Source organism: Coptis chinensis, chromosome 2 (assembly GCF_015680905.1).
Source record: "Coptis chinensis isolate HL-2020 chromosome 2, ASM1568090v1, whole genome shotgun sequence".
NCBI classification, from domain to species: Eukaryota; Viridiplantae; Streptophyta; class Magnoliopsida; order Ranunculales; family Ranunculaceae; genus Coptis; species Coptis chinensis.
This window is the reverse complement of record NC_141457.1, coordinates 98,590,556-98,613,182: the sequence shown is the minus strand read 5'-3', so window position 1 is coordinate 98,613,182 and position 22,627 is coordinate 98,590,556. Positions and strand designations below refer to the sequence as shown.

General features: G+C 35.7%; 3 protein-coding genes and 1 pseudogene across 5 annotated transcripts; 2 read left to right on the top strand and 2 right to left on the bottom strand.

The window, feature by feature from the left end:
- Window positions 1–16: 16 nt before the first annotated feature.
- On the bottom strand, window positions 17–8,541 carry LOC147519475 (peptidase uncH-like). Of its 2 annotated transcripts, none has more exons than XM_086591059.1 (18): window positions 8,226–8,541; window positions 7,982–8,163; window positions 7,122–7,226; window positions 6,949–7,020; window positions 6,648–6,795; window positions 6,385–6,467; window positions 6,022–6,077; window positions 5,144–5,277; window positions 4,952–5,042; window positions 4,778–4,843; window positions 4,432–4,654; window positions 3,569–3,670; window positions 2,760–2,845; window positions 2,532–2,654; window positions 1,765–1,834; window positions 1,593–1,684; window positions 626–730; window positions 17–549 (listed from the first exon to the last, which is right to left on the bottom strand). In XM_086591059.1, exons 1-18 carry the CDS (start codon window positions 8,504–8,506, stop codon window positions 436–438), a joined length of 2,133 nt encoding a protein of 710 aa, XP_086447185.1. In that variant the 5' UTR covers window positions 8,507–8,541; the 3' UTR covers window positions 17–435. The 2 variants fall into 2 exon arrangements, with proteins under 2 accessions (XP_086447185.1, XP_086447184.1); XM_086591058.1 differs by having other exon boundaries at window positions 7,122–7,229; window positions 8,226–8,533.
- A 148-nt stretch (window positions 8,542–8,689) lies between these two features.
- Window positions 8,690–12,526, bottom strand: LOC147519474 (Phosphoglycerate mutase family protein). The gene is given in 8 exon segments (XM_086591063.1): window positions 8,690–9,111; window positions 10,137–10,212; window positions 10,851–10,873; window positions 10,876–10,981; window positions 11,785–11,895; window positions 11,977–12,027; window positions 12,184–12,301; window positions 12,381–12,526. Coding segments are annotated over 7 exon segments (708 nt in total). The 5' UTR covers window position 12,301; window positions 12,381–12,526; the 3' UTR covers window positions 8,690–8,887.
- A 3,542-nt stretch (window positions 12,527–16,068) lies between these two features.
- On the top strand, window positions 16,069–17,019 carry LOC147519473 (MIZU-KUSSEI-like protein (Protein of unknown function, DUF617)). The gene has a single exon (XM_086591064.1). The coding sequence runs from the start codon at window positions 16,208–16,210 to the stop codon at window positions 16,868–16,870; it is 663 nt and encodes a 220-aa protein (XP_086447190.1). The 5' UTR covers window positions 16,069–16,207; the 3' UTR covers window positions 16,871–17,019.
- Window positions 17,020–19,013: 1,994 nt separating this feature from the next.
- Window positions 19,014–21,331, top strand: LOC147519472 (caffeic acid 3-O-methyltransferase pseudogene; annotated as a pseudogene). Its single transcript, XR_015213145.1, has 3 exons — window positions 19,014–19,508; window positions 20,626–20,877; window positions 20,993–21,331. The product of XR_015213145.1 is annotated as a caffeic acid 3-O-methyltransferase pseudogene (transcript).
- The last annotated feature ends 1,296 nt before the right edge of the window (window positions 21,332–22,627 follow it).

Sequence of the window (22,627 nt, the reverse complement as noted above, 5' to 3'; positions counted from 1 at the left end):
CAGCATGTCAGCAAAATTTGAAGAATAAAACTGCAGTCATCATTTCATTCTTTAGAAAGAATAAAAAAATAAGTTCAGTTGCCTTCTTTTGCACCAGCAGGTTCACTCCATTTGCTCTCAAGTTTTTAAGGTGCCCATTGCTTGGAAGAAATTACAACAATATCACCCTAATGGGTCTTGGTTGTAAAATATACATCTAAAGCTGCCACCAGACCTAGCCAGTGCAGCCGATTAGTAGTATCCAATCCAACCCCTGACATGGAATTGAGCAACACCTCACTGTCATTTTTTCTTTTTTGATCGGTCAAAAAGGGCCTGATGTAACTAGCCACGCTTGCTCTCACCTCCAAATGCATCAACCATCTAACCACACCACCACGAACCAACACAACAGAAGACGGACACATCCGGGTACTGAAACTTCAAAACTGACCGCTAGTCCAAGTTGTCAATTTTGATTGGAGAGATGTCATCATTCACCTTGAAGTGCCCCACCAAACGAGCAAAGAACATCATTTGTTGCTCTAGAGTGAACTTTATGTTCTCAGCCTGTACATTAAATAGAAGTCAGTCCAGCTGTCAGCATCACCAAATACATAATTGTGATACAATACACAAAATACACCTTGCGAAATCCGTGTTGCTCTCCTTCGTATTCCACAAGAGCGACAGGCAATCCTTTGTTCTTCAAAGCCATGTAGATCTTACGAGCTTGATTTGGTGTCACAATCTAAATTATTCAACACCTCGCAATAAGCATAATAGCATTAGAGTTGCACGTAGATCTTATTTCTCAAACATAACGAGTCCAAGAAAATGCACTTATACTAAAAGCATGAGCTCACACAGTTACACCTAGATTCCTTCTACTTGGAGGCTTCCATATTGGTTCCATACATAATGGTTCAGATTAAACTGAAACAAATGAGTGAAAACAAAACATACGCCATACAGATATTCTCTTTTGTTTTGTTTGTGAAAAATGGCAAAATGTATTCTGTACTTCGTTTTCTTGAAATAAGAAGTAGATTTTTGTTTTCTTTTTTATTTACGTAAAAATAACATATGGAATAGTAACAATTACGTCAATAGTTAGGACACTGGCTAGGGGCTAAAAAACCTAATACCCAAGTACCCCTCCAAGCCCAGCGGCACCAAAAGGCATCAACCCCGATATACAGAAAGACAACATCCATACACATTCCATATGCCACCTAAACACATTTGATATGCCAGCTAGCATCCAAATTTCTTTAGATCAGGTACCTTAAAAGTTCGAACATCTAAAACCATTCTTGAAGAGTAATCTCAAGACGCGTTTGGCAAATTGCCATGTTCTATAACCTTTTACAAGAAATGAGTTCCGATATACATAATCGTTTAAATTTGTGCCATTCTCTGAGAGAAGGAGAATATAAACTTGTTATTATGTTGTTTTTATTAATGGAAACAACTGAGTTTTGAGATTGCATATTTCCTTATGTTGCTTTTATTTTCTACATTTGCAGATTGAATCTGAATCAGATCACTAGTGTTATTCACGTATAAAAATGAAAATTTAATTCTTAAGCCTTGTGTCATGGAGTTGGTACCTTGTCATCCAGTCCTTGGAACAGAATTACAGGGCAATTAAATTGATCAACAAAGTTGATTGGAGACCTCTGGAAAAAATCATCCTCGCTTCCTGGAAAAAATATATAAATAAATAAAACGACAAAACTTAAAATACCGAAATGAATCAATGAATCACAATTTGGTTAGTACCAACAAGATTGCTGATATAATGAGATTCAAATTTTGGCATTTCTTCGGTCAAAGACTTCAAATCCGCTATCTGCTCGCCAAAAAAGTACATTCAAACATTTGTTAATTGTCTAATTTAAAACAGTCCATCTTTCTCAAACTCCCTGCTCAACAGGCCAAACCAGATATGAGTTGCATGCCAATTTTCCAACTAATTTGTAGCAGAAGGTAAATGAAGGAAACTGAAAATAACATAACTTCAAACAAGACAGAATAATATGGTAATTAAGATACTCATTGGCCTCATGATTGTTGTCTACAATGTTCCACCATCTCCCCCAATCTCTCATTCTGTTCTCTGCTCTTATTTTCCATTCTTTTGATTTTTCTTAATGTCCTTTTACTATGGATGAGCAGCATCCCCAGCGCTCATCAAACAGATATCCCTATATTCTTATCCAACAAAGTGCATAGTCTTACAAAAATTTGGTAAATTCTTGTAAAACAGTGTAACTACAAACACAGACTTTAGGATACTTTCTTTACAGTAGGTACTACACATTTAAAAGTTTATGACAATCAGCATAAGAAACTCAACAAAGGAATCTGAGAAGTTAATTTTATATGTCAAGTGAGAGCATAGTTTAATAAAATAGAAAGTTGTGTGCAGTTTTGTGTGTGGTCGAACCTTCGTTCTGTCACAAAGAAAGATGATAATAATGTGGCCATTTTACAGCGAACAACAAAACATTTCATGCATATACTTACAGAGAAGATATGGAACTTACACCATATAAGGAAGCACCAGCCTTGAATGTACGCTTGAAAGCGAGAGAAGCTAATGTTGTGTAGCCACCAGCAGACCTTCCAGTAATACAAAGTCGTTCTCTATCAGCCATTCCTCTCTCCACCTTAAAATTAGAAGAGCTTTTTGTTTGTCACACTAAAGCATTGTCTAATCATGTCTCTACACTACTAAAGATTTTCTGAAGGGAGTGAAAAGGGCTACGACATACCAAAAAATTAGCACAGTTGCAGCAGTCATCAACATCAACAACACCCCAACGTCCCAAAAGACGTTCTCGATATGCCCTTCCATAACCTTTAAGTTTACATAGACAAAACGTTCAGTTCTAGGCATAATCAATTGCATATTCGTGATATCAAGGATATGATTCAAAATTCAATGTGAAAGTTAATATTGAATAAAATAATAACCAAATTATTTGTTAGCAAAACAAAACTGGTGTTGAACAATTCTCCACAAGTGTCGCTTTAAGGGAAACCAAGGAATCTTTCAGTTCTTGATGCAGATTGCATCCTAACTGTATACATCAGGAACATAAACATCGTTTGCATTAGCTACTATTCTTCTGCGTCCATCACTTGGTTCTAAAGGCGGAATCACAAAATTCTATACAAACAACATTTTGCATTTGTATCTAAAAGAATCAGCAAAAAACTGGCGACTTCTTGGTTTCACTATAAATTGAAGTTATAAAGCCATATGACAATATATCATGGTGTTTTGGCAATAAAATGAGGTTTCCTAAGTATCATAAAGGCACAGAAGAAATTCAGTGACAGCCCTAAAAGCCAGAAGATTTTCCAAAGTATTGTAAATTTGTGGCATTTTGTAGAAAGAGTCTAATAATCTGTACCTTACCAGTAATAACAGAAACTACCTTTTTTCTGAGCAAAAGAAAAGGTAAAAAACAATTTACTCGAGCTAAAACAAGCCATATTATTCCGCATCTAAGCAATATATCATTATCTTTAACCAAGATAGAAAATGTAAAAATACAACAGATATTTCAGTACATACCAGTACTTCCTCCATAATTAACATCCACAAAAGCCCAACCTCGACTAGTCCAGTACTGAACATTAAGATCTAAAATTCCTCGAGATTCAGCTGTAGGCCCCCCTGAAACAGACAAACAAGTATATTCTGTTTTTTCAAACCTGAACTGAGAATGAAGTGCACTATGACATCTAAACAGTATAAAAAATCTGTGGTCTCTGCAATAGTGATTCTGTTTCTGTCACGCTGGCACTTCTGTAAATAGCGTCTGTCACAGGGGCATTTCCATAATTTTGTTTCATTTATTAAATCTTTTTATGTTTTTTTCTGCTACTTTTTGACTGCTGGCCCCACCCAAATCACTGACGACGCACCAAAGTTGCTTTATTTCGTTTTCTATCAAGGGCCCCACTTAATTGGTTTTGTTGGGAAAAAAGTGATGTGGCACGTGCATAGTGGCTAGTTTAGATAAAGAGAAATTGGATCATTTTTTTTTTTGATTGGCAAGCCTGTTTTAAATGAGATCAGTAACTCTTTGATGCAAGTGCCGACTGGCAAAGTCGGAAAACCTTTGGGTGATGATACCAGAGGTCTGGGGCTTGAAAGCATAATTGCTCGTGCACAGTACCGCGAACTGATTTGGCAAAAGTTTGGGTATCTTATGTTCATAGACTTCTAAAAACTTTCACGAAGAGTTAATTTTAAACTCAATGTATTGTTTTTTTTTATCATCCAACCACCCAATTCGTACATCATGAATTGTGTCAAATTATCTTGAATTACTCCACTGCACTAACAAGGCACAAGATTTACATCATGAAGGGTGAAATCCAAATTATCTTGGGGGCCAATACTTAGGAAAATAATTAGCACAGAGAACATACCATGGCTTTTTAATAACAAGGGAGGCTTTTCTTCCTGACTAGCCTGATAAGTAGGGTTGGATGGAGGATAGTAATAGGCATAAGCATTTTGACCGACAAACTCTGTTGGAAATTCAATCACTTCTGGCACGCTAAAATATGACTCATATTTCGTACTGTCTGGTGAAGAGGACCAAATAATTGAAAAATTAACTGCTTTTGAATTCCCATCGTCTAAAATCACCTGCAAGTGTGAAAAAATGGATGTTGTGAAATGACAAACCAGCCACAGATAACGTCAATACAACCTGCTACCTTTGAGCATTCATAACTAAGAAAAAATTAAAAAAATAAACCAGAATAACACCTTTGCCACTGATAATGGATGACTTGCTGATGCACCTTCAACATACAGGCAACCGGATCCAGAAATCTGCACATAAAAATCACAGAAAAGCATTATTGGTCTTCATGTATGTGTTCAGAGTACTTAGATAACACTTAACTACCAGCAACTAGTTCAAATGGTCTTTGAACATACAATATTGTTTACATCAGTAACTGGAACATCAAGCACAGCTAAAGGCTTCTGAGCATCATCTAGAATTCCAAGATAAGACTTCCCGTTTTGCCTGCACGTTATCAGTACACACCCACATTAGCTTCATTTTTAAGAAACAATTCCAGAGCCTACACAAACAAGCTGATTGTGGTACGTGTTTCTAGCAAAGACCTGTAGTTACAAGCGAGTAAGTTCTTCTCAGTGTTCTTGATAAAATCATAAGAGCATATGCCAAAAACCCACAAGGGTCTTGTAAACTCAGCATCCAGGGAATAGACTGGCACCACCTCATTTTTTTGTTCAATCTATGTAGAAAAACAAAACAACCGCATTACTTGACATCCGATGAGCGTACAAAAAATCATTATAAGAGCATTATCATGAGTACGGAAGTCATATCAAGTGTTGTAACTTTCAATTACACAGGCAAAAAGCATACAATTAGCAGAGCCAGAGAGAGGCTCTATAAACCAGCACTTAGCAAGCAATCAGCGGTCATTTATATCTCAAATGGAAGAAGTGAAGAACGAGAATACAGGATGAATAAAAGGCATGCATTCTTATTATAAACAAACATTAGAGGTCAGGCATAGTTCTACTTGCTGAAGTGTAAGATGGAAACTTTTGTGGTATGTGTATTTACCACTTAAGACCCATGGTCCCCACGACATACATTGGTGTGTCTCTCTCAATCAGTTCAGGCTTTGGAGTAAAGCAGTTCTCATCATAGTATAAGATTCAAACAGATCTCAGATTCCCCAGACCAGCACTGTCGTATGGACCGTTGCCTAGGGTTTTCTGGTGAGTGCTTCCCTCCCAGTGTTTAAGTCAACCCTAGCTATTATTTTCTGGCTAATAAATATGGCCCTAATGCACTTGAGTGTAGTCCCAGTGTATTTAGTTAACAGTGTGTAAAACAAACATTGGGTTGCAAAATTTAGGACCTTTTCAATCTAACGTCTAAAAGTGAGTATTACATCCTAGTCACACCAATATGTATGTTATAGATGCCCTAAAAATAAAGTTCCAAAATGTAGAAGCTGAATTACCCATTTATAGAGATTCCAAAATCCATTATGCCTATCTGTAATGAAGTATAGCTCATCTGCACAAAAAGAAAACAGAAAAAGGCTAAAACTGTATGCATCTGAGACAACTAGATCTCCAACCAGACCACTAAATTACTGAACCGATTATAAAAAAAAGCAATCTAATGTGCAGGAACAGTTTACTGTATCTATTTTGAATATTTATAAGTTTAGCATGTTAAGAAGTTCCACCTGTTAACTAACTTTCCCCTAGTTTGTATTACTACTCACCTGTTCTATTTTGTAGTAAAATTTAAACAAGTAGAAAAGTTTCACAGATATTTCCAACCCAAGTTTGATACTAGAAAATTTTCAGGAAAATACCTTTAGGGGACCACTTAGGCTCAGTAGGAGATTCTAATATGGTAGGATCACCACCAGCAACACAAATTCGTTTGTAGACATCTCTGCACAAAATTTAACAAAAAAAAAAAAAAAAAAAAAAAAAGTTAAAGACAGTGAATAAACAAACTAGGGAACGAAATAGCATATCTCCATGGAGGATTTACATTCTCAAGAAGTGACATACTATATAAAGTAACTGAGAGCGAAAAATCTGTCGGAATTTAACAGAAAATAATACGTACCCATTCTCTGAAATATAACCGACCCAAAGTTCTGCTTTGTCCCAGTGCATGTTAGGGTGACCCCACTCAACCCACGCCAGTCGATGTCCTTTTGAATCAATACGTGGGAAAGCGTAGAAGTTGTTTCCACTAACCAACACTTTGGGATCTAAATGCCGCAATAATGAAAAGATAAACTTTCTTGTAAAAAAAGAGTATAATGTGTCACACACACAGATACACAAGGTAAACAAACAAACAAACAAACAAACAAACAAACAAAAATAACAATTACACGCATAATTTGATCATGAAATATTACCCTGGATAGTTTCATTGTTGAGCTTGATCGATGCAATTGTTGTAGTTGGATTCGAGCTACTTTCTCGATGATCTACAAGATGGATAAAATTCAAGATGAAAAGTATCAATTAGCTCCTCTAAAACAAGTGGAGTACATTTTCCAAAGGTTTAAATAGTTTATGGGTAATCTACCTTCCATTATCGTGACAAAGGAATTCAATTGTGAATCAAACACTCCGTCGGCATAACGAAGCACAGGTCCTCCATAATCTGGAGTAAGCGGCAAAGGAAGGGGATCTACTAAAAACAAATGGAATGCCCGGTCAGATTAATGCCATTTAGCCATATCACACTTTCTAACCAACAATCTGAGGGAGAAAAAAATCAACAAAGGAAACAAACAGAGCCCAAATTGGGAAGACAGACATACTCTTAGATGTCAACAATTAACAAGTATTGTAGAAGTCCACATTATCGATAAATACCTAAATATCATAAGAATTGCCAGATACTCTAAGAAGGAGCCCATGAATACATAAAAAAGAAACAAGGACACGAATGTGAATGCAAAGCCACTGCAAAGTGAAAGACATACTTACGCTAAATGTGTGAGAATGTTTCTTATCTATATGAAAAGGCCAAGTAGTCTTTGTTAACAAAAATGGTTGATAAAAACACTAATAAAATAATGAGAACGAAACCATTAAATAAGTCTAGAAGCTTGATTCTCTACTGGTCATGATTTTAAATCACTTGAAATAGTATCTATTGCCCTTTTTTTTTTAATTGAAATTTAATAGTCCACAAAATTGGTCCTAGAAATACACAGTAGTTACTACTTGGACTGTTCAAAATAAGTGATATATCGTGTCTATCCATGTGATGTAAGAGCTATATATCCTGGTAAGTTTGAAAACATACCTACTAAGGATCAGGATTCTGGAATACTTTTTATATTTTTCTACGGGTCTCACAGTGTCTAGTCTGTAAGGCCGACCACAATGATGTATGATCAGGTTGTGCAGAGCAGTCAAACAAATAAGAAAACATACCTCCAATGAAGTGTTTGTAGAGTCTCTGATCTTTATAATTAGAGAAAACAATAGTATCTCCCGACACGGCAAACGCTTGACCACCATACTCCTGAGCAGTAGTCCTAACTGCAAACTCCTTTGGTGTCACATCTACAGCCTCATCTCCTGGTTTCTCCCCTTCTCTTACAAGAACCGCTCGTCTAATATAATAATTAATTAAACACATGAAAAAATTAAAATAATAATCAAGTAATTAACTTACCCAGATTCATTAGGACGAGATTCGACCCAGAGAAGACGACCCGAACCGTCAAGAGCGAAACCACCAAACCGTTTATCCGAACCGGAAACTACATCAGCTGTTATTGGAGATTTCCAAGTACCATATGGAGCGGTTATCTTATTATTTAGTTTCGATGAAAAGGAACAAGTCATTATTATTATTATTGTGTTACGAGGATAATAATTTGTCTTGCGTGAGAGTGATGAAGTGGAGAGAGTGAACAAGTGAGAGAACGAGGACTTGAGTGTTAGTAGAGACATGTTTTTACTTTTTAACTGTTTACGATGACAATGTTCATCTCAATTCATACGTTTTTAATAGGAGATCGATATTAACTAACGTAACAAAGTTTCAGGTGGAAAATGTTTGTCAGAAAAGGATTTTAGGTGCCAAATGCTCCCAAGGAAATATGAACTGTGCAACCTTACTACTGCATACAAATATTTTGGTTATGGCCCATTTGGGAACGTAGTCATTGATTAGCTAAATCTGAAACAAACATCATTGGAATACACCAGTATGATCATATATGAAGAATTTACTTTCATTGCCTTTATCCATACAATTCAACTGGATAGACAAGTAACTAGCTAAAACTCAATCCTTTTGAAACAACCTCTTTCCTGGGTCTCATATATGAACTAACCCGAATTCTTGTCACCTCCAAATCCATTCTTCATAAACATGGTATCACTAAGATGACTCACGTCACCCCACGTTTCGATGTCCCAATCCTCTTCATCAGATAAGTGAAATACATTCACAGATGTATTCAGTACTTTGCCTACAGATTTTTCCTTTGGGAAAGTTCGCTTGTAGAGTGCTCTTAATACACCCCCATGAGTAACGACAACTACACTTTCACCTGCAATGGAAAAAGCAACCACATCAGAACTTGAGCAGGAGAAGAACTAAAGGGGCCTGTTTTTTTTTATAAGCATCTTCTACTCCTTAAAGTAGCTTGTTTAGACACTATTTTATTAAGTAGATTGTGTACATTGCTTTCAACCAAAAAAAAAAGAAAAAGAAGCTTTTCACCCAAAATGGAAAGCATTTCTTTTTCGTTGTGAAGTACCTAGTTGTAACTTGATAAAGGTCAAGGTGGGATTCACTTCAATATTGTGTGTTCAACACCATTACAGCCTTACAAACTGAATGCAGGGGCATAAAGATACTTAAGATGGTAAGCACCCCTTCTTAATCATTGTAGAAATGAAAGAAATTCATAGTGACTTTATCAAGCCATTTATTGACAGACATATTATTGAGTTTAAGTTAATACGAAGCAGATGAGCCAAAATTTGGTTTATGATTGACAACAATAACATTTCCTCAAAAGAACAAGTCAAACACTATATCACAACACATCTAAAATCACCTAATGCAAATAGAGAGAGTGACCAATTTTGAAAGCTAGAAGAAACAGTCGATATATCTAGCCCATTAGATTTGTGTCATAGTTATAGACACATTCTCGGTCTGAACTATGTTCATGCATAACTTGAATGCTGAACTTTCCAAGTTGAGATCTTGGACACATCTTTCTAACCACATTAAGAAGAAAGGATGATGCAATTGCCTGTGTAAAATTTGAACATCTAAAACCTCGTCTAGTACAGATAGTGTATTTGTGAAGTCATATTTGAATTACTAGCATGCTGGAGAATGGATTGCAAAATGTTGACTCATGGCCTAAACTCTTAAGGAAAGTAGCATCAATGCGCGTCTTAATAAACATATACTTCGACAAGCTGACATAAGCAGGGTAATGCACATAGGAAAGCAAAATCTGCAATAACTATATGACCAATGAGATGATTTCTAATGAACAAGACGAGTAGAATGTAAAGGAATATTAATGAATTGTCATTAATGAACAAACTAACATACCTCTATGCTTTTCACCAATTCTTTCTAGTGCAGATGTACATCTATCTGAAAGTTGATCAAGACTTTCTCCTCCACCCTGAATGTAATTATGAGGTTAAGTAATGAATTTCAGATAACTATCCAAAATATGATCAAAGTGTTTCTTATTTGTAGAATCTATTTCTATGGCAAGTATAGTTCCTAGCAAATCACTGGTACAATCATTCTTAAGTTCGATTGCTGATCCTACATTAAAAATGACACTATGGCAATGATGCAATAACCTTGTCGCCATTGTGTCATATGAATCATAGTAACTCTTCAAAGATATTACAACGACAAAATCTTGAACTCGTAAATTCTTTAAAGTCAAGGTCATAATTTAGTGTTGTGATTGGGGATGAGAAAAATAAGAGATGGACTTGGTTGAAAAGATAGTGTTATGGACTCAACACTTAGACCATATTGCAAAAGTGATGGTATACTCCATTTCTAAAACAATTAAGGATGCATCTATACTAGTACTAGGTGCTGAATCTTCACAATCATTGCTTTGACGGGTATTATTATAGGTCTAAACATCTGATCATCAATGTTGCGTCTCTTTTAGGGAAGTGTAGCCATATTGTAACAGACTAACAGTCCATGTATTGTTTATTTTTTGGCATAATTGTTTGTTTTTTTTTATCGGTAATAAACAAACTAGTAATTCCAAATGAGGAGTGGCTGACTTACTGGAATATCTTGATCTGTTTTTGAGATAGAAATGCTCGATAAGCCTCAGGTTTAGTTTTGGGTGCTTCACGCAAAACTAGGCCTTGAAGATCACCGAGATGCCTTTCCCTATAGTCAGCATCTTGTATAACCTGAAAATAAAAAACACTCTTTGAGATAACAAAATATCACTACACAAGTAAACTCATTTCAGGTGAAATGAAAAACTGATTCCTCCGATTATCATCAACATGTGTTAAGACAGTCTTAAGAGGACTATATTCTACCATAACTATTACTTGTTATACTCTAACAGCCCCCATTTTTGTGTCCTACATGCAGTAGATGGATTCGATAGCATTAGTTGAAACCCAAACGAAAATAACAATTTGGAACTAGTATATTACAGAGTAGATTCTTATAAGTTGACCAAAACACTAGTCACATTAAACATGTTTCAAATGACCATTTCATGTAGAACTCAATTATGACAGCACAAATCCAACAAGTGAGTGGAAAACATGGAAGTTGGGATCGAAGTGTCAGAGGGCCATTTGATGAATTTTGGGCATGTAATCAGATTTTAACTGAAGTTCATCGGTAGAATCATAGATACACTAAGAACAGGATTAAATGATAGTAATTTAAGATCAAAAGGACACACTTTATGTAAATGGGGAAACAAATTTCAAATCACCCTATATATTATATATATGATCGTCACTTAATCAAAGGCAAAAATTGTAAAAGAATCTTCCCAAGGGCAAAAGTGGGGTGTCTACAAGTATTAAAATATCTCCTATATGAATGTGATGAGATCGATTAAAGTTCACCAATGGTGCTGGAAAAAATTAGAAAAATGTATGTACTACAATATTGAGGGATTCTTTTACATCATATAAAACTTAAGATTTCAGGCAAGTAGCTTAATAAAAAAATGCTTCAGTGTTCATACCTCAAGACCACCACAGTAGGTTGCTATCAGTTGAGCAGTCTCAGACGCTCGTTTTAAATCAGATGAGTAAACAGCGGAAACTTTATACTCTTTCGACAATCGATCAGCCACCTTGACGAAAGAAAGTACCCAATCAAGTATCAATAAAAGTAAAGGATATTCAGAAATATACTCTAAGCATCAATAACTTACTGCTTCTGCTTGTTGTCTCCCAACCTCATTTAGTTCAGCATCCAAATGTCCCTAATAAACAAAAGAAGCTATTAGACATTGGGGCCCCAGAAATTTTTACAACTATGAACAATGTAGCATGGTTTACTGAATTTATTTGACCACACACAAAAAAAAAAAAAAACTTTACTACTTGTAGTTAAATAACAGGTCAATCAAAATAAAAACCTGAAGTCTTCCATCAGCATTCCATACTGTCTCCCCATGCCTCACCACTATAATCTCAGCATAATCAAAAGGTCCATCGTCATTACCATCAGTTTCAAATACAAAACCGTCATCCATCCTATCAAACCAACCATCAGTTTCTTAACAAACCAATATTCCCAAAAAAAAAAATTTATATTATTTATCAAAATTCGTACCTGGAGTCAGAGCTGTTGGAGTTTTTCGCCAATGTGAAAAAAAAGATAAATAAATAGAGACTAAAAGAAACGGTGAATGGGTATATATATATATATATATGTTGATCAACTTCTAATTTCGTTTAAATTAGGAAAGAGGGTGTGGTCGGTGTCAAAAAACACACAGGCTTTTTTACAGGCAAGCTGTTTTTTTTTAATCGACTGTTAATGGACCGGATCAACCACAATAGGCCCAAATAAATTACTCGGGCCTCCGTTTGGACTATGGGTTTAAAAGCCGGGCCGAGTATTACGACTTTGATTGAAAATAATGTGAAGCATGGCCACAAAATAAAAAGGTTACGGCAAATGGCTATTATTTATTTGGGTTTTTTGACTTTTTGGTACTTACACTACTACATGTCAGGACTCAAAAGAAAACATAAGAAAACAATCTAATACTATTGGTGAAATGAAAAGGTTGCGTGTGTGAGCACATGGTGGATCCCATATAATTGTAGATGATGGACACATTAGAAAAGATGAATGTATTTGCACTTTTAATCTGCATTGTGGAACCTCACCACTAAGTGAATTTGCATGTGTCTACTGCAGGACCAATTAAGCAATTGTGGACTTTTAAATAACCAATTCATCCTAAGATCGGAGTAGGGGCCCTGCAACATCTATCTATCTTTTTATAGAAAAGCTTGATGCATGAAACTGAGAAAAACTGAGTATAAGGTCAAGTTTAAGATGATGCCGGCCTTTCCCTGGAAAGTCCTTGTTTGCTTTTCGGCTTTTTGGCTCCATCACTTGTTCTTTGGTTTGAAGATGCCGTGAACTTAATAATGCAATGCTTGATGAGGCGCTCTTGTCAACGTGCTGGGACACCTTTAGCCATATATGTCTTGGAATAGTTATGGATTCAAGTTTAAGCTTGCATTGGGTTTGGGTTTGAAGTTTGATCATTGATGGCTGACGTCAGTGATTATGGATCTAAATGCCAAGTTACAGTCCAGTTGCAAACATACTCCTGGCTCCACCTCCAGTTATAATCATTTTCCTAAGAAATATTTTTGAAAAATGTTTTTTTAATAGAAAAGTAATACATATTTTCTTGAGAAAATCTTCTAAGCAATCGAACAAAGTCTCAGTGATATGATAAAAATACAAAAAGAAATTGAGAGAGACGAACAATTATTTTAAATGGATGGATGTTAACAAAGTCATTGAGCATTACAATTATGGGTTGTTATGAATAGACTAATGAGGAAGAAAAATCCCAAAAAGATGTTTGTTGAAGAGATTTTATTTTTATGATTAGTTGGAATTTCAAAGCTTTGATATATAGTCTGATTGTCTGAAAGAAATACAACCGAGGTATGATTGTAGACATCATGATCCCCCGATTGAAAGGTCAGTTTCCTTCGTCTGTACTTCGTTTAAAGTAACCAATAAGTTACTTAAACTGATCGAATCACGTGTGAACTGTATCAGAGAGACGAGTACGGTGAATCGGTGATGCACTAACAGTTATTATCGTACCTTTTAATTATCTTTATTCACTACAACCGACCCATTTATTTTGACCTGCTATTTCAATTTATTTAAGAGTATCTAGGGTAGTGTAATCCGTTAAATTTTTCAAATTTTTTTTTTTTTTGAATTTTTTTGAAATTCCATTTCTAGGTGGTCTCAAAATCGATCGTATCACATGTTTGTTCGCAAATTTGGCAATTTGGATGCAGATGCGGAACGACATTGGTAATATTATGTGCCATTCGTTTCAATTTTTTTTTTGACTTTGACTAGCACCACGTGCTAGTGGTATGTCGCGCACCACTATTAATATCGCATACTCCAACGGAAAAAAGAGGCAAAAAACGGTCGAAAATCAACATCCATATATCTACGCTTATCTCTTTCTTCATTTTATATATACTCAATTCAAACATTATTATCAAAAAACTCAACCATTTCACACACAACATTCTCAATGTCATAACTCAACCATTACATACACTTATTTTGATTTACTATTTGAACTTACTTATGTGTTAAAAATTCTAATAGTTGATTTACATAGAGATACGTATCTATGTGTATTGCAATACAAACTAATATTATCTAAATAGTGAGTCACAATAGTAGGTCTAAAAAATAAGTCTTTGTAATACTATTCTTTCAAATTTTCAATAAAATGTTTTGACTTTTGATGTCATTGTGATTTGTTTGGAAAAGAAAAAAAAATTAATTAGAAATTCTTTGTTGTTGTTGTTATTATTTTTTTTAATAATTTTCCTTGGTAACTGGTGCAGGGAAAAATCCTAAAATGGATACAAATGAAGTTATATACACGAGTATTATTATGCCTAGCTTGAAAACTTTGATTCCCTTCTCAGTTTGCTGTCACTGCACTTGAATTGATTGTCGATTCGCTGTTACCTAGTAAAGTAATAGACCATATATAGCACCAGCCCACCAGTGGTTAGAAGGGCGCCAACTGCCAACAGAACACTTGGTGAACTTCGTTTCAGACATAGATAATTTTTGTTCTTTCATACAAAGGTAAACAGAAGATATTGGAAAAGATTCAAAAGGAGAATTGAGTGACCTATTATTATCCTCAATGTTATCCATTTCACATGTTATTTTCAAGTATTTTTGTTTAATTTCCAGTAAGGGCTGTTTTCAACCTAGAGAGGATTACTAGACATTCTACAATCTACATAGATTGGAGACGTCTCTAGATTGGAAAGAAAGTGTGAATGTACCACGGACCACAGGGTCCACTTTTTTATTTTATTTTATTTTTTCATTATAAGGAAAATGACCATTCAATATTAATCCGAAAAATGCTTGCAAGGCATACAAGAAATTAATCTGAAGAGTTCCATTGATAACAGATTTACAATTCTTACGCCTACATGAATCCAACAGCTTTTCAACTAACAGGATGCGAAATGATGGTATATTTATTCTCAAAAGGCTAGAAATATTTCACTGTACAGATTACAGAACTTGTCACTCTATGATTTGCTTCAGTCTTACAAAATTTTAGGTAGCCAAATGTTTTAGTTAATGCAATTAACTTGGATATCATATCATCCTATATATTGATTTTTAAATATACCTTTACGTAATATATGTTGGTTGTTGTATCTTGTATGTAATGTAAATGTAGATGGATGCATGGTTTAGAGATCTTTCCAAGAGACAGAGTAGAAACTTTGTAAGCAAACAATCAACGCTGAGCTGCATTTCAATAATTAAGAGTGTTTAGGAGGGGAATAAAAAGTATAAAGTTTTTGATTTTGATATATGCCCATATACGTAATGAAGAGAAGCAAGCACATGCCAAACTAGAGCGCATAGTTCTTTTGTTGATCATCTTCCTTCAATTCCCCCACAAGAAGTGGTCCATGATCCTAACTTCACTCATCTTATCACATTCACCCATCTTTCTTTCCATCACTAAACTTGGTCACATCAAGCTTTAGCCTTCCCTCAGTACTATTAACAACTTGGCAGCAGGGGCCCTCTTTCTCTCCACTACAGAGATTCCAAGAACATCATCAACCAACCACCTTCTAAAATCTTTATTTTTCCATCCTCGTTCTTCCCTATATATACACCAAATTCCCTCACTCTGCTTCAAGAAAATAATAACCCTTACACGTGCCTCCTATATTTATAGCAAAGTCATTAAACGCTCCCATACTTATATTCATTTACCTTTTTCTGCCATCTCTGCATTCTTCAGAATTCAGCAAATCAAGATGAAAAGTTCCTGATCAGGTTTCTTTTGTTGAAAAAAGCCCTCATTTGTTTTACAAGGGAAACTGATGGAAAATCCAGCATTAATGTCATTACTAAGGCATGCAAATGGCGAGAAGCGATCAAAGACGGGTACAATCCTTCGGATGTTCAAACTTTTCCCTCTTCTAAGTTCAGGGTGCAAAATGGTGGCACTACTAGGTCGTCCGAATAAGGGTCTACTTACCAACAATTCAACTACAACAACAGGGACTTTATTCGGTTATCGTAGAGGTAAACTTAACTTGACTATACAAGAGGATCCAAAGAGTATACCTTCATTTGTTATAGAGCTACCAATACATGCGATTACATTTCACAAGGAAATGACTTCTGGCTTAGTGAGAATTGCCTTAGAGAGTGAAACAAAAACTTCTAAGAAAAAACTATTAGAAGAGTATGTTTGGGCTGTATATTGTAATGGACATAAAAGTGGTTACTCAATTAGGAGAAAACAAACATCTGAAGATGAGCTTCATGTCATGCAACTTTTACGTGGAGTTTCAATGGGAGCTGGAGTTCTTCCCTGTCCATCTGATGGACAGAAAGAATCGATGGATGGAGAGCTTACATATATAAGGGGTCGATTCGAAAGAGTGGTTGGATCAAAAGATTCAGAAGCGTTCTACATGATAAATCCAGACCGCACAAGCGGACCAGAATTGAGCATTTTCTTTGTCAGGGGTCAATGAAGTTCCTGCCTGTTTTTGTATGCAAATCATATGTGATTAGTATGATCATCGTATCTCCAAACCAATATCTGGCCTACCAGCGCCTTGGCATACGTGAATAGTGCATTTATATTGTTAGAAGTAATTATTAAGCCAGATTTTTTCAGTGATGATGCGGTTTATTTGTGCATCGTAACGTGGTTAAAGACTCCATGTTTCGTGAGAGATGTAATAAGTTGCATTAATGTAGGAGTTAAACATTAATGGAGATGTTGCAATAAGCAATATATATATAAGAAGTGTAATAATCACATTTCTAACTATCGAATGAATTAAATAATTCTTTCTTTTACCATTAGTAATCATTATTTGTTAGTAGTTTGTATTTAAGAGAACAAATTTCTCCTCTTTTTGTTGTCTAGTTATCCTTGTTGTAACATATATTATTATTATTGTAATCAAGTCGGATTAGTTTCTCCTAAAAGCATTTTCCCACTTTTTAAACACACTTTTCATTGGAGATGCCACTTATGAAAAACACAAAATTCACAGATTAGCTTGGAGTACGTCTTGGAGCTTTTTTTTTTCCCAAGGCTAATAGAGTCAAATTTGCAATTGGTGAGTTATATAGTAACTGTTCGAACTGTACAGTGGTTTCTTCCATTTCTTTAATCTCTATATATAGGTGTTGGATCTAGGGACTTGGAGAGTTGGAGGACAATTGTAAGGTTCTCAGTCCTTTTTTTTCCATCTCACCCTTGGCCTAAGGGTTTTAGAAATAGCTTATTAATTATCAAAAATGAAAAATAAAAAAAGAATTCATAGATGTAGGTGGCCCAAGTCAGTGGTGATTTGATGCAAAATATGTAGGTGCCCAAAATTAGTTTTAAGGTCTCATGGATGGAGTTTTTGGAGAAATCTTTTGGGCTTTTAAGTCCGGCAACATTCGAGAACGCAGATTATGCAAATTCAATAGTGGATCCTGTCGATATTTGGAAACAGAAACCAATGTATGATGACTTTGTCCCCTAGGCATATTGGTATGTAGTCTTTGCCTCTTTGGTGCTCTTGCCAGTCCTCTGACCTGACTGATTATGGAGCTCAGCTTTCTCTGAGCAGCCGCACCGGTCCTTTGAGAGTTTGAGTTGGTGTAACTGGGAAGGGATCTTTGATTTGGGCTTTATTGAATTCGGCCCATCCGCCTGTTCTTGTTGCTCATGTTCAATTCTTGGCCCACAAGTCGACAACTGGAAGCAAGTATTGACACATGATGAACGTGTTTCTCATGTACTGAGTTGCCGGCTAAGCTAGAGACGAGACAAAGTGCTGGCGAGCTGAGTCGCCTTTAGTCTCGGATGGCACGGGTGACGTAAGTGCGTAAACTCGCGATGCAGTTGTAAACGTTGCTCTTGATTCGTGGCGGCACAACACTATTAAGCTGATATGACATTGGACCGTGCCCGCTTTAGATAGTTGACTTTTCCCTTTTCTGGCGCCTATATGTTTGTTCAAATCAGTTCTGTTATTGTTCATTGAAGACACTCCATTAGACTTTGAAACCTTGAAATGAAATGTTTTCCGATGCAACCAATTCGACATCTAAAACTAAATGACCTCTAGAATTGTCCACAATTATGTGCCTAGGCATCGACATCTAGAATTTGTTGTGTTGTGACTAGTGATTGAGCTTAATAAAAATTGCAAGTGATGTTTGTGAATTGTAAGACCTAAATAGCTAATACTTTTCGATTTATTGGGGCAATTAATTCATTAAGTTTTTTGTTTGATTTCTCTTTTGGATCGAACGTGCAGTACCAGAGTACCAGACTACCAGTGATACCCGCCAAGAAGGAATTGTAATACTCCCCAGTGTCCAGTTCTCCACCACATCTTCAAGTTGGCAAAAATGGTTTGAACTTCGAAAAGCCTAACCAGAGTCAAAAATATAATACGAAGAGTTCCTTTGGCATTGCTTAAGAAATTGACCATAATAAGCATTTGTGTTCGGTAATTTAAAAAAGCATATTAGGACAAAGCTAAAATGAGTTCACACCTCTCAGAAAAACACCCGTATGTAATTGCCTCTCTTTTAGTGCGTACCATGGCAACATAAGTATTATATTGGTGTCTACCATGCATCATGTGGGCTCCATTTTTCACGTTATAAATACAGAATATCATGGTTGGAAGCTTTGTATCTGAGCCTCAAAATTCATCCTTCTCCAAAATCATATCAAATATGGGTTACATTAAAAACCAACAGAACACTACCGCTGAACATGATGACTTTATGTTTGCCATGAATTTAGCATGCACTACAAGTATACCCATGGTAATGAAACTGGCAGTGGTACTCAACTTGTTTGAGATCATAGCTAAAGCAGGTCCAGGCGCCCAACTGTCGCCAAAGGATATTACGTCTCATCTACCTACTCAAAATCCAAATACTGCTGGTTTTCTTGATCGAATTCTACGCCTTCTTGCTAGCTACAATGTACTCACTTCCACTCTTGCCACCCATGAAGATGACATAGTTGAAAGATTGTATGGCTTGGCACCTGTTTCCAAGTACTTTGTTCCGAATGAAGAGGGCGTCTCGCTCGCTTTTTTTGTACTTTTATCTCAGGACAAGGCCTACATGGACAGCTGTTCAGTAAATTAATTCTAGTTGTTATTGCTTTCATTTTCATATAGTTTTCCGTTGTTCTGTTGGTGATTTATTAAGTGCATTGTTGTTATATGGCACTAGAAATTACTCGTGTCTTCCGATGCCTTTTGACATCTTGTTTTTGGGATAACATTTTCGATATATATACCTACATATTCTTATGTTCTTTTACGTATTAAAAATTGAATAATGCTCCTTGTCTCCTTAACGTTATTATACCTACATGTTCTTATGTTATCCTAACGTTGTTTGTTTGTTTTTTTTTGGAAAAGATTATGTGGTTAAGGCACACCCACACCAGGACAAGATCCACAAAGAATATATATGATCTTTAAAGGGGTACCTCTCCTCTCTAAGAGAACTACAAATCCCAAAGAGTTAAAACTATCAGCCATACAATTATAAAACACTCATGAACATAACCCACTAGGGTGCACATAAGAATAGCAACACAAGCATCTATCTACCACCAAATTAATAAAAGTTTGTCCATTAAGACTGGATGATCTTTTCTTAGATGTTTATGTGCATGCATTCTCAAAATCATAGAAAAAAGTCCACATTAATTCACAACAAGCATATGTTATGCTCCTTGTCACCCTATATGCCATAGAACCAAGAGTGTCATCCCAAATCTTCTTAATGTATCCATCAAGGTTTTTACCTTTGTATTTTTCCTTGGATGTTTGCTTCATCATAGCTAAAATAGGACTAATTTCACCAAGTAAGTGCCCCCTAACCGCATTCGGAGAGGGTTCTTTATTTATCCTAACGTTAATGTTCACATGACTCGATGTTTATGCTCCTTGTCACCCTATATGGCTATATATATGCCTAGCATACGTGCATATCTATTTAGTTGTTGTTTGTGACTATGTTTCATGCCATTTGAATCCATTTCATACCCTATTCGACTGAGATACATTTGAATACCGTAATATCAAACATGTTTGAAGTTCAACTTTAAAATTAAAATTTTCACTTGGTAGTAATAGAAAATAGGAGTACGTTTAATTAGGAATTGATGTTCTACAAAATAGGAGTACGTTTAATTAAAATTGAAAACCGGAAATAAAAAAAACTCCTCAAATATGTTAAAACCTTGCATTTTTTTTATGCAACTGCACATAGCAATAACTTCGATTTACCGCACGTGATTGCCCAAGCACCATCTTACCCTGGTATAAATTATTTTTCATCTGTGTTCAATTTAGTGGTTAATTATGGATTATGTCTTCGATTGGGCTTTAGCTCGATCATAGGTCATACAATTGAGGAAAAATTAAAAGAGAATTCTGATCGGTTGCAGGTGTGGAACATGTTTGAAAGTGTTCCCACTAGTGAAACCATATTCCTGAAGGTAAGTTGAAATTTAGATGTATCATAAGATTAAAGCATATATGGTACGACAAATTTGATCGTTATTATATATGCTTCAATGTATTAACTTGAATTCGCGATATTTGTTTGTGTAGTGGATACTAATTGACTGGAGCGATGAAAAATGCATAAAACTATTGAAGAATTGTTACAAAGCAGTGCCTGACCATGGGAAAGTAATAGTTGTGGACGCTATCCAACCTATTGCTGCCGAGACTAGTATTGCTGCAAAGAACCTCTGCCTAATTGATGTTGGTATGATGTTACTAAATCCAGTTTCCAAAGAAAGGACAGAAGAAGAGTTTGCTAATTTGGCGAAGGCTGCTGGCTTTGCTGGTATGGAGAAGGTGTGCTACGTTGATAATTATTGGATAATGGAGTTCTATAAAAAAATGAGAAACTAAACTTATTTGGTATTAAATTTGGATTCATCGTGTCAAATCCTCAGCTTGCCTACTAGCTATTTCTAATTCTCTCCTCTTATCCACTGTTTGCCTATGAGTCTATGACAATGGTCCTGTATGGTGTCATTGGCACTTCTTTGCCAATATTTTGTTCAGACTGAAAACGGAGTTTCGTCTCCTGAGACGCTTTCAGTTCACAACGAGGTCTCTTCTTTTCTTTTTTGAGTGTCATAGGTAACTTGTGTTCATAAAAAAGTTTGAAAAACATAAGCAGCAAGCAAGATCAAATCAAATGGGACGAGATTGTTTGGAGGTGAAGTCCTTTCTATGGTATTGGATGTCACTATTTTGTGAGAGGGCAATTGGAATGATAACTCCTATTTATTCATTATCTATGTTACATGTTCTATGGATAGGGAACTACCGCTTCAGGGACTGGTGCTCAATTGGAATGACTTTGTTGCTTGGCCATCATCTGCTATCGTGTTCTAGGTGTAGGATATTTGTTATTCTTCCAGTTTTTTTCATGTATTTATGGTGTCTTGTCTTGAATCTTTGTCTATGAGGATCTCCATATAACATTCCTATCTTTCTAATTCACTTTATAGTTTTGGTTTTTTTATCAATAAAATTCAATTATCAAAATAAATAATAATAATAATGGGACGAGACTTGTGTGCTTAATTGTAAATGAAAAATGCTACAAAAACTCGAACAAGAACTTTTTGTTCTTTTAAACATGGACAGAAACAAGTATATCATATCATAAGCAAATTATCACGTTGAACAACTGAAGCCTCATAAAGTTTGCCTACCTTTAAACCCAGTTCTTGTTACAATCCAGTTTGGTAGAATCAAAGTTAACCTCATGAATATGATTTGGAGATCCCTGGAGTCTTCAGTGCAACATCTAGCAAATTGATGTCCATGACTGTGGGGGCTTTGCCGAACATGATTGGGTAATGAGTCAACGAAGGCTAATTTAGGCATTTAGCCCACTATCTGTAAGCCTACGGGCTAGATCATCGTGGACTAATGGCCCATAATCCACAAATAGGGGCATAACCGCATAAGCTAGTAAAGGGGATTGGCTTTCATTCATCTTTGTGGATATGCAAATTGTAGGAATCCAGTCCATAATGATAGACCGTTCAAAATCAGAATCAATCAAATTACAAAATCTGCTCCATATTAACACATTGGCAAAATGACTAACATACCCCTCTGTCTACTGGTTCCCTCAAGAACCATTGTCTTCTACTTCTCGTTCTTTTCTTCAACTATTTTCACTCAATTTTTCCCAAGTGAAGTACACCGATTCTTAAG